This window comes from Peromyscus eremicus, chromosome 9, assembly GCF_949786415.1.
Source record: "Peromyscus eremicus chromosome 9, PerEre_H2_v1, whole genome shotgun sequence".
Classification (NCBI taxonomy): domain Eukaryota; kingdom Metazoa; phylum Chordata; class Mammalia; order Rodentia; family Cricetidae; genus Peromyscus; species Peromyscus eremicus.
This window is the reverse complement of record NC_081425.1, coordinates 66,551,913-66,562,598: the sequence shown is the minus strand read 5'-3', so window position 1 is coordinate 66,562,598 and position 10,686 is coordinate 66,551,913. Positions and strand designations below refer to the sequence as shown.

At 52.5% G+C, this 10,686-nt stretch overlaps 1 protein-coding gene across 1 annotated transcript; it reads left to right on the top strand.

The window, feature by feature from the left end:
* Positions 1-2,990: 2,990 nt before the first annotated feature.
* On the top strand, positions 2,991-10,598 carry Rec8 (REC8 meiotic recombination protein). The gene is made up of 20 exons (XM_059273608.1): positions 2,991-3,291; positions 3,482-3,590; positions 3,675-3,743; positions 3,826-3,968; positions 4,049-4,124; positions 4,290-4,410; positions 5,870-5,909; positions 7,017-7,096; positions 7,259-7,391; positions 7,474-7,546; positions 7,624-7,715; positions 8,306-8,355; positions 8,657-8,794; positions 9,087-9,150; positions 9,237-9,403; positions 9,544-9,592; positions 9,907-9,973; positions 10,083-10,202; positions 10,274-10,380; positions 10,484-10,598. The coding sequence occupies exons 2-20, from the start codon at positions 3,535-3,537 to the stop codon at positions 10,567-10,569; spliced, it is 1,731 nt and encodes a 576-aa protein (XP_059129591.1). The 5' UTR covers positions 2,991-3,291; positions 3,482-3,534; the 3' UTR covers positions 10,570-10,598.
* The last annotated feature ends 88 nt before the right edge of the window (positions 10,599-10,686 follow it).

Here is a 10,686-nt window from a genome sequence, read left to right as displayed (position 1 = left end):
TTTTTTAAAATGACATACCCTCTTTCATCTCTGAGGAACTAAAAGTTCTTGAATGTGTGATCTCAGAGGGAATTTTGCTCTCTTCCCAATCCCTAACTCTAAATCCAAGCACTTTATATTTCCTTACTAGATCCTTATTAGAATTTAAAATAAAATTTAACTGGGTGGGGTAGAGCACACCTATAACCTTGGCACATGGGAGGCAGAGGCAGGAAGACTGTGAATTCAAGGCCAGCCTTGGTGACATATTGTGACCCTGTCTCCAAAAAATAAAAAAAAAGCTTTATAAAAGAGATCAGTCTGTGATATATTGGGAGAAGGTAGCAGGAGTTGCAGGGGAATTGTAAAGATGTAGACTTGGGTCCCCATTACCTGGGTTCTCTTCCTGATGACACCTTCAGGTTCCTTTGCTTTCCTTTGCCAGTAGGACCAGCTGGAATGCTATCTGGGCCTAGTCTCAAACACAAGGTGATTCTCCTGCCCCAGTCTTCTAAGTGCTGGGGTGACAGACACAGACCACCATGCTGGCCATACCGCCATGCTTGTGTTCTCTCTTTCCTGTAATCCTTGACCCTGCTATTTTGTTTTTCAGACTTGGCCTAGTTTTTGCAGGGCCATCGGCCTCCATCCAAGTGTCAAGGCAACCAAGACTGGGGAAAGGACTGGGAGTCAGTCTCTAGGACAGGCTTACAGACCAGCAGCACGATAGCCACTGAGGTAGTTTGAATGAGAACGGCCTCCATGTGCTCAGACATTGAACACTTTATTTTTTCCTGAGACAGGGTTTCTTTGTAGCCTTGGCTGTCCTGGAACTAACTCTGTAGCCCAGGCTCGCCTTAAACTCCTGGAGATCTGCCTGCCTCTACCTCCTGAGTGCTGGTATTAAAGGCATGGGCTATCACCGTCTAGCACAGTTAGTGGAACTGTTTGGGAATGATTAGGAGGTGTGGCCTTGCTGGATGAGTTGTGTCACTTGGCAGTGGGCTTTGATGTTTCAAAGGACTCATTAGGACAAGGGCTCCACTAACCCAAGCTGAACTTACTGTATGGCCCTGGGTGGCCTTGAACTCTGGCAGTCTTCCTGCCTCAGCCTCCCCTCAGTGTTGGGATAATATGTATGAGTCACTCTACTCCACTTCTCGATCTCTTTTGGTTTTGACCATGCATAGTTGTAAATATAGGGCAACTGCACATCCACTTGACAAATACTGTACTTCTGTAGCTAGAAGTCAGACACAGACTGGAAACATGCAACCCTGCTCCCAAGAGTGCCGGACTGAAGGGGACAGAGAGGGTCAGTTCAACTGCCACAGAACTGGGTCTTAATATCAGAGCCTACCCTGGAGTCAAGGCGGCAAGTCTAAGGCAAAGAAATGGCTTTATGAAGGCAGAGAACCAGGGCAAAAGGTTTTTATGACTTCGATACCATAGTAACCATATGCTTAATTTATATAAAAAGTTATTTGAGGGGCTGACAATATGGCACACCTGCTACAAAGCATAAGGGCCGGGTTCAATCTCTAGGCCTCACATGATAGAAGGATGAAACTGACTCCAGTGAGCTGTCCTCTGATGATCAGATGTGCCCTAGGGGCGCGCGCACGCACATGCACGCGCACACACACACACACACACACACACACACGCACACGCACACGCACACGCGCGCTCACACACACACACACACACACACGCACACAAATAAATATGAAAAAAAAAGTTAAATTTCTGTTTTTTAAAAAAAATGCCTTGAGCCAGGCATGGCACTCAGGAGGCAGAGGCAGGTGGATCTCTGAGTTCAGGGACAGCCTGGTCTACAGAGAGAGTTCCAGACAGCCAGGGCTACACAGAGAAACCCTTCTCAACAACAACAACAACAACAAAAAGAAAGAAAGGAAGGAAGGAAGGAAGAGAGAGAGAGAGAGAGAGAGAGAGAGAGAGAGAGAGAGAGAGAGAGAAAGAAAGAAAGAAAGAAAGAAAGAAAGAAAGAAAGAAAGAAAGAAAGAAAACAAAACAGCAAAACAAAAACCCATGTACTTTGTTAATTCTGAGGTTTTTGAGCTGGGTCTCCGGATGACCCAGGCTGGTGTTAAACTCACTGTCAAGTGAAGGCTTTTCTTCAACTCCCGCCTTTCCTCCCAAGAACTGAGGTTACAGGCATGCACACACCTTGGTTTTTTGTTTTGCTGCTCGCCTGGGAGTCACTGTGTAGACCTTTATGGCCTCAGACTCAGGCTTTGCCTGACTCTGCCTCCTGAGTGCTTGGATCAAAGGCTCTTTTCTTCCGATTTTGCAGTCCTGAGAGTCCAGCTCGGGGCCTTGCAGATGCCCAGCAAGCTCTCTCCTACTGAGCTACACTCCAGCCCTGTTTCATTTTTTATTTTTTTTCTGAGACAGGGTTTCGCTCTCGCTTCCTAACTGGCCTGTAGACCCGGCTAGTCTCAAACTCATAGAGCTCCCCCTGTTACTGAGATAAAAGGTGCGCACTACCACTCCTGGCCTCTGTTTTTGCTTTTTGATTAGAGATATTGTCTAAATTGCCTCGGCTGAACGTGCCTCCCTGCCAAGTGGCAGGTGAGATTTCGGGAGTTTGTAGTTACAGCTCTTGTGGCTGTTTTCTTCCTTGTCGACATGTGGTGATTACAAGGCCACCTCACACTTAGTGCAACACAGACCCTTCCTGGACACAAAATCAGGTTGGTAGAGTTTAGGAGTAAGAACAGGGCTCATGCACAGGCAAGGTACGGTGCCTTGCATCTCTGTATTATAAGCAGCGCCAGGGCATTTGCCCTTGACATGACCCCATCTCCCATTCTAGTAGCTACCCTGCTAGCAAGCTGTCTCCAGGGAGAAGCTGGGTTTTCTTCCCGTTCATTGGCCAGTGGAACCCCTTGGAGAAATCCTTGTTACTACCCGAAAGAACGAGAGCCCATTGGCCAGGACACCTCACAATGCCGCGCTAGCGCTCAGGGTTCTCCTGATTGGCTCCGCATCAGTCTCCAAGAGCCTATGGCCTGGAACTGAGTTTTGCTGCCAGGCACCGGGAGTCAGAGCTTCGCCTCCGCGGCTCCCCATTGGCTGTCCTGGCGCAAAGCCTTGGAGAGCGTGCTCCTGGTCCCGCTGGAGGGAGACTGGACCCAGACCCAGGTCCAGACGCTCGACGCCGTCTCTGTGCTTGGAGACGAAGAAGGCCTGCTGACGAGGACTCCGTCTTCCCTGAAGACTGTCTTTTGTCGCTGCCAGGCTTCCGCTTGGAGCTCCCCATCTCTGTCCAGGACGCCAATCCTGAAGGTAAGTTCCACGTCCTCGAGTGATGTGCAGACCTACTCAGGAATGGCAGGATGCGGGGTGCCCAGCGCCTGCGGCTCTGTTGGGATATCTCCTAATTCAATTAACTGGGCTTTTTGCATCCATATCCACCATGCCCCCTGTCCAAATTCCTACTGCTCTTCAATGGTGCTGGGAATCCCGCGTCCTAAAGAATTCGGATTGCGATCCAAACGGGATTGGTGCCGGGCGTGAAACCGAGAGAAGATGTTCTACTATCCCAACGTGCTTCAGCGCCACACAGGCTGCTTCTCCACTATCTGGTGAGCCAGGGCTGATGGCTGGCGCCAGGAGCCACGTAGCGGGAATCTCAGTTTGACAGGCCATACCCGTCCCCACCCCTCCAGGCTGGCGGCAACCCGAGGCAGCCGGTTGGTGAAGCGCGAATACCTGAAAGTAAACGTAGTAAAGACCTGGTAAGACCCGAAAAGAGGGAGGGGCCTCTGGTTTGGGAGCTCCTGTGAGTGCCGCATTGATCGGAGTCTGTTGTTCTCCCAGTGAGGAAATCCTCAACTATGTGCTGGTGCGGGTACAACCTCCAATGCCCGGGCTGCCCCGGCCCCGCTTCTCCCTCTACCTCTCCGCCCAGCTGCAGATTGGTGTGATAAGGGTCTACTCACAGCAGTGCCAGTACCTTGTGGGTAAGGCTGGGGACCCTGGAGGTGGGCGAGAGCTGAATGGCCCGTGGCTAAGCTGGTTCTGTCACCCTCCCTGCCCACAGAAGACATCCAGCACATCCTGGAGCACCTCCACCGGGCCCAGCTGCGGATTCGGATTGATATGGAGGAGGCTGACCTGTGAGTCCCTGGAACTGGGGCCATCCAGACCTGCTTGGTCTCAGCCTCTTTTTTTGGGGTGTGTGTGTGTGTGTGTGTGTGTGTGTGTGTGTGTGTGTGGCAGCACCTGCTGGGCCATCCCACCCACTCCCAGCCTTGTCCTTGACATCTCACATTCTCTCCCAGACCTAGCTTGCTTCTTCCCAACTGCCTGGCCATGATGGAGACACTGGAAGATGCCCCAGAACCGTTTTTTGGGACGATGTCTGTGGATCCCAGACTTCCCAGTCCATTTGATATTCCTCAGGTAGGGCTCACTTCTCTAGATCACCTCAGGAGTCACAAGATGACAATAAGAAGGGAGAGTTGGTGTCCTTGTGTCCACCTGACACTAAGGTTTGGGGTGGGACCCCGCTAGAGGTTTCCGTAAGAGGCCATGGAGCAAGGGGATTGGTGGGTGTAAACACGTAAGCACGCGCTTACTTAGAGTCAACCTGAGAGAACGGTTTCCCCGGAGAGGCATTCTTCCCGTCTCCACTGTCCCCACCCCTGAGACCCAAATCTAGATGGTAGTTTTTCTTCCCTGTCCTCTCCCATCATCCCCACAGCTTAGACAGTACTCCAGACCCCACTGTCTCATTCAAGCAGTTGGTCCTGAATGCAGAGTATCAGCACCGAGGGATCTTGGTGCCTGGGTTTAGTGGTACCCAGCCCCATTCTTTGCTCTTCTCTAGGCATCCTTAGCTACCAAACACCAGCCCATTTCCCATGTCCCCAAAGTGCCACATCTGCTTGTGAAAATACGTTTCTCAACCCACCAAGAATGGCTTTTCATTCTCTGCAAGTCAGGGCCTACTACTGATCCTTACAGACTTAGTCTAACGCCGCCCTTTCCATGAACTCATTATCCCACTCGAAGCCAGAAGCAAATGATGGTTGGAATCTGAGCGTCCAGCCTGCTCTGTCCTTTTCATTGACTCTGCTGGCATCACACACAGACTGTCCCCACCACCATCTACCCAAGAGGCTTTTCTCTTCATCTCTGTCCACAACGACAGTTGATACATGGATGTTGCGGTACTTTTTGCACAAATTGACAAGGTGACAAATTGGGGGGGAGGCTAGGACAGGAGGGACAACAAACAGGTAGGCTGGTGACTTTATGGCATACTGATGTCAAATGGCACAAAGGTTTGGTTTAGGGCTTGGTGTAGCCCAGTATTTGCTTAACATGCACAAAGCCGTAGATTTGATTCCCAGTTCTGAAAACTCTGGAACACACATGCACACACACACACACACACACACACACATATGCTGGATGTAGTGATATAAGCTAATTTAAGAACTCAAGAGTTTCAAGGAGGACTATTTAAAGCAGGGGTGGGGATTGGGTTGGAGCATGGCCCAGTGGTTACGAGTATCCTGCTCGTACAGAGGACAGGACTTCACCACCAGCTTTCAGCCACCCCTAACTCCAGCTCCAGGGATCCAACATCCAACCCTGTCTTCTGGCCTCCAAGGATGCATGCATACACACATGGATAAATAAAATCTTTAAAAAAAAATTTTTTTTAGGCCAACCTGAGTTACACAGTGAGAACTGTCTCAAAAATAAATAAATAAGAAGAAAGCAAAATTTCTAAAATAAAAAAAAAATAGAGAGACTGCCAGATTGGTGTCCAGTGTCCACTGAATGTTTTGAAAATGAGGACTTAGAGGACTGAAGCTGACACCTATCTTTTGTTCCCAATTTCTTCCCAAAGATTCGACACCTTTTAGAGGCTGTGACCCCAGAGAAAATTGGTAAGGAGACTCCTCCTGAAGTCACCGCAGAGCCCGGTCAGCTGGGAGGGTGGTTCTGATGAAAGGCACAGGGAGCTGAGTAGATAACTCTTTAAGAGGCAGGCCCAGTCAGGCCCAGGGACACATGTCTATAATTCCACTTCCTTGGGAGGCTGAGGTGGGAAAACTGCAAGTTTATATAACTTAGATACATAGTTTATATGAACTGCAAATTTTATAACCTGCCTGGGTTATAGACTGAGTTCAAGGCCAGCCTAGACTGGTTAAGGAAACCGTTTCAACATTTCCTTTTTGGGGGGAGAAAAAACAAAAACAAAAACAAAAAAACAAAAACAGGTGGACACCTGTTATCCCAGCACTCAGAAAGTAGAGGCAGGAAGACAAGAGTTCAAAGCCAGGGGCTGGCAAACTGGCTCAGTGGGTAAGAGTACTGACTGCTCAGGCAGAGGACCCAGGTTCAGTTCCCAGCATCCACACAGCTGCTCACAACTACCTATAACTGCCTCCAGAGGATCTGATACGCTGGCACCCATGTACCCACATAGAGACATATACACATTTACATAATTAACAATTAAGATAAATCTTTAAAAAAGAGTCCAAATGAGGTCAGAATTATCATCTCCATTTTAAGGATAAGGGAAGCAAGGCTCACACGGGTTAAGAAATGAACTTGGAGCCGGGCGGTGGTGGCGCACGCCTTTAATCCCAGCACTTGGGAGGCAGAGCCAGGCGGATCTCTGTGAGTTCGAGGCCAGCCTGGTCTACAGAGTGAGTTCCAGGAAAGGCACAAAGCTACACAGAGAAACCCTGTCTCGAAACCCGCCCCCCCCCCAAAAAAAAAGAAATGAACTTGGAGGCCGGGTGTGGTGATTGCACACCTTTAATCTCAGCAGTGGCAGAGGCAGGCAAGGTCTCTTAGCTTGAGGCCAACCTGGTCTACGTAGTGAGACATGTCTCAAAAACAACAAAAAAAGAAATGCACTCGGAGTATTTGCTGGTAACTAGCCTAGCCTGGGTCTGGCCCGCGGTCTCCAAAGTCCATGCTTTTGCCCCAACAACTTGGAAAGACGTAGTAGCGCTGCTGTGACTTTGCCACCCCTCCAGACAAGGCCTTAGCCACTGTGCAGTCTCCCGAGATCATCACCCTACAGGAGGCAGAGCCCATACGCATGCTGCGGATCGAGGTGAGTTCCCCCTGAGACACAGGGCTCCAGTGCAGCCCCACTGCATCCCTGTAGTTCTGCCTTCTGTTTCCACTTCCCCTCCTCCCACACCCCGGCCCCTGAGTACCCACTGGGCTTCCTTGGGCTCAACCTCAAAAATCCACTCCTTTCCTCTGTCCGTAGGGGGAGCAGGATCTCCCAGAGGTCAGTCGAGGAGATTTGGACCTGCTGATCGCCGAGGAAGACGACGCCATACTGCTGGAGGAACTGCGGCGGCGGCGAGGCCGGCCGCGGAGGGCTTCCCCGGCACTGGAGGGTCAGGTCCCCGCACAGCCAGCCTGGGAGTGGACAGTGCCCCGTTCTTCTGTCTCCTAAGTGTTCTGATCCTCTCTCCGCAGAATCCAAGGAAGAACCCCGGGCCCCGGAGGGAGATGGTGTGGTCCCCTCACTCTCACCTCCAGCCCCTGCACAGTAAGGGCAGGAATCCCTGTACCAGGTAAGGGGGTCCTTGCTGGGAAGGGTTTCCTTATCTGCCTGTTTCCTCGCAGGGTTGAAGGGATACCAGAAGCACTTCCAGGCCGGGTCTTCCCTCCTGAGGTACAGAAGTTGACAGGCTGGGAGCCTGGAGCCCTCCTCACGGGTGAGTGTCCATCACCTGGTGATTCCTTGGGAAGAGACTTGGACACGCGCAGAGACCAAAGTCCTTACTCCTACCTTCTGAGGAAGACACTGTCTGTAGCTGCAAGAATGTAGGGGCTAGCCGGGCGGCGGCGGTGGTGGTGGTGGTGGTGGTGGTGGTGGTGGTGGTGGTGCAGGCCTTTAATCCCAGGGCTTGGGATCTCTGTGAGTTCAAGGCCAGCCTGGTCTACAAAGTGAGTTCCAGGACATCCAGGGCTACATAAAGAAACCCTCTCTCTGAAAACAAAAAACAAACAAAGAGTGAAGGGACTAATGAAGTGCGGAGATTAGACATCGGTAGCCCAGTCACTCCAGAAACGGGTTGGGGCAGGACTGCCAACAACCGTCCCGGGCTAGAGTGCCAGACCTTGTGTTGGTGTTTTGCCATGGGTGTTTCGTCCCCTGGAACTGGAGTTACAGACAGTTGTGAACTGCCATGTGGGTGCTGGGAATTGAACCCGGGTCCTCTGGAAGGGCAGTCGGTGCTCTTAACCTCTCAGCCATCTCTCCAGCCCCACCAGACCAATGAGGGGCTTATGGGTGTTGTTGCAGAGGTGACCCCGCCTCGGGAGCTGCGTCTACCTGCCCCACCTAGTCCAGAGGTGAGTAGGTTCTTCCCAGAGCTGCATCCTCCTTATCTTCCCTTCCTAAATCTCTGTCCTGAAGCCCATGGCCATCGCTGGTTTCACAGTGAGGATTTTGCTTACACAGTAAAAGGTGTCCCTTCCATACCTCATGGTGTGGCTTCTCTTCCCAATGGGAACCTTTGAGTAAGCTAGGAGTTACAAAAGGACCTTACCCAAGCTTCCCTAGACAACTGACAGGGGCAGAGTGTGGGGCCACTGGGAGTCCACTGGAAAGGGGAGACGGACAGCCTGACCCTTGCCTCTCCTTCTACTCCAGAAGAGGCTCCCGTCTCCTCTGAGGCGACCTGGCCGACGCCGCCGACGCCGCCAGCTACTATTCTGGGACAAGGAGACTCAGATCTCCCGGGAGAAATTTGAGGAACAATTACAGCCCGGGGTTCACTGCTCGGAGTATGTGAGTGCGGCTCAAGTTCCCCCTAGGGACGCAGGTCTGGCTGGACTTCTGAACTCCCAAGCAGCCCTGGGCGTTCAACAGAAGGCCCTACTTCCTAGAAAGTGCGTGTGTGTGGGACTGCAAATACCCAGCTTATCCACGGACACCAGGTTACCATCTACCCTTTTAGCCACAAGCACTATGGGCCTGGTCACGAGCCTGCAAAGAGGCGTGGGCCCTGGGAACAGCGGACAGAGGGGCAGTGAGGAGTGACGCTCTCATAAAGGGCCCCTGGCCTTTCACCCTCTTGCAGCCCGTGGTCCAGCCCGAAAGGATGATCACAAGCCCAGCGGAGCTCTTCAGGACCCCGACTGTCTGTAAGAACGGTGACCGTGGGGCAGGTGGGATCTTCAGAACTTGGACTCCTCAGTCTTATGATTTAAACCTTTCTCTTCGTCGTCAGCTGGCTGGCTGGCCCCAGAACTACTAGCCTTATGGACCCACTGTGCCCAGGTGCCCCCAAGAATGCTCAGACAAAGACCACCACTGGAGCCTGTAGAGGCAGCTGAGGAGAGGGGCGTGGCAGAGGAGGAGGAACGAAGAAAGACCGAAGGGCTGAGTGAGATTGAGGTAACCACCTCCACCGCGCCCTGGAAGCCCCTGGGCTCCGGCAAGCTCTAGCCGACTTCCTCCTGGTGTGCACCAGCTGGCTTACCAGACCAAGACCCTGACTGGTGCTTGGGTCTCAGTTCTTGCTCTCCCACCCGCAGGTTCTGAGGGAGGCCCAGGAGCCCAGTGGTCCCCTCATGCTCTCTTCAGGTAGGCGCTTGCACAAGAGGGGCAGGTGGGAACTGCCCCTAACCAGCCCCGGGAAGCGAGCACCCCAGCTGCTGAGGCTGTTTCTGACGGGGAGGGGCATGCTGAACATTAAGGGGGCACAGACTTGATTCTCCAGGGCTCCCACTTTGCACAAGTCTATACTAGGCTGCGGAATGTGGGGAGGGGAGCTCTGTAGTCTTGAGGACTGAACCCAAGGCCTTGTGCATGTCAGGCAAATGCCTCACCACTGAACTACATCCCCAGCGTGGCCCCTTAGAGCCAAGCAGACTCCCCGGTGCTCTCTCCCTCGACAGAGCTCTCCCTGGAAGCAGCTGAGGAGGAAAAGTCCCGTACTAGCCTCATCCCCCCTGAAGAACGGTGGTAAGCAGCCAGGTGGTGGTAGCGCCAGCTCAAACCCGCAGCGGCCCTGCCTGTTGTCACTGCCGAGGCTACCCGCCCCTTCCCTGAGCTGCCTCCCTTGGTCCCCTAGGGCCTGGATGGAAGAGGGGCAGCCAGAGGCCCCTGCACTGCCCATGCTGCCTGAACTCCCTGAAGCGCCCGTGGAGATGCCTCCAGAGCCTGAGCTGCTCACTTCCGAGGCTGTATTTAGGTACTAGAGAGGGGCCCCTCAGGGGGTAGGGCTAGTCTGTCAACCCCAGCTGACAGTCCTCAACCCCGCAGGGCCGTAGCCCTGGAGCTGCAGGCCAACAGGGTGCCTGACTTCAGCAGCCTGGTGCCCCCTCTCAGCCCCCGGAAGTTGGCTTCTCGGGTCTTCTACCTGCTCCTGGGTGAGTGTAGGCCAAGAAAGACAGGGGCAGGCAGGCCAGACACTGCTACAGCACACTCGTCACCATAGTGACAGTGTGACCTGCCTTCTCCTTTCCCAACTAGTACTGTCTGCACAGAAGATCCTTCGTGTGGAACAAGAGAAGCCATATGGGCGCCTCCTGATTCATCTGGGACCCAGAGTCCAATGAGAAAGTTCATTAAACCATATCCTACCTCACTGGACTTTGCCTGACATTTTTTTTTTTTTTAGAGATTTATTTTTAAATTATGAGTGTATGTTGAACGTGCAAATGAGTGCAGTTGTC

Bases quoted from the DNA above. Each gene is read 5' to 3' on its own strand.
- Rec8 (XM_059273608.1), top strand. From the start codon at position 3,535: ATGTTCTACTATCCCAACGTGCTTCAGCGCCACACAGGCTGCTTCTCC. The intron at 4,125-4,289 runs GTGAGTCCCTGG...ATTCTCTCCCAG, and splicing joins GATATGGAGGAGGCTGACCT to ACCTAGCTTGCTTCTTCCCA. The intron at 9,404-9,543 runs GTAACCACCTCC...TCCCACCCGCAG, and splicing joins AAGGGCTGAGTGAGATTGAG to GTTCTGAGGGAGGCCCAGGA.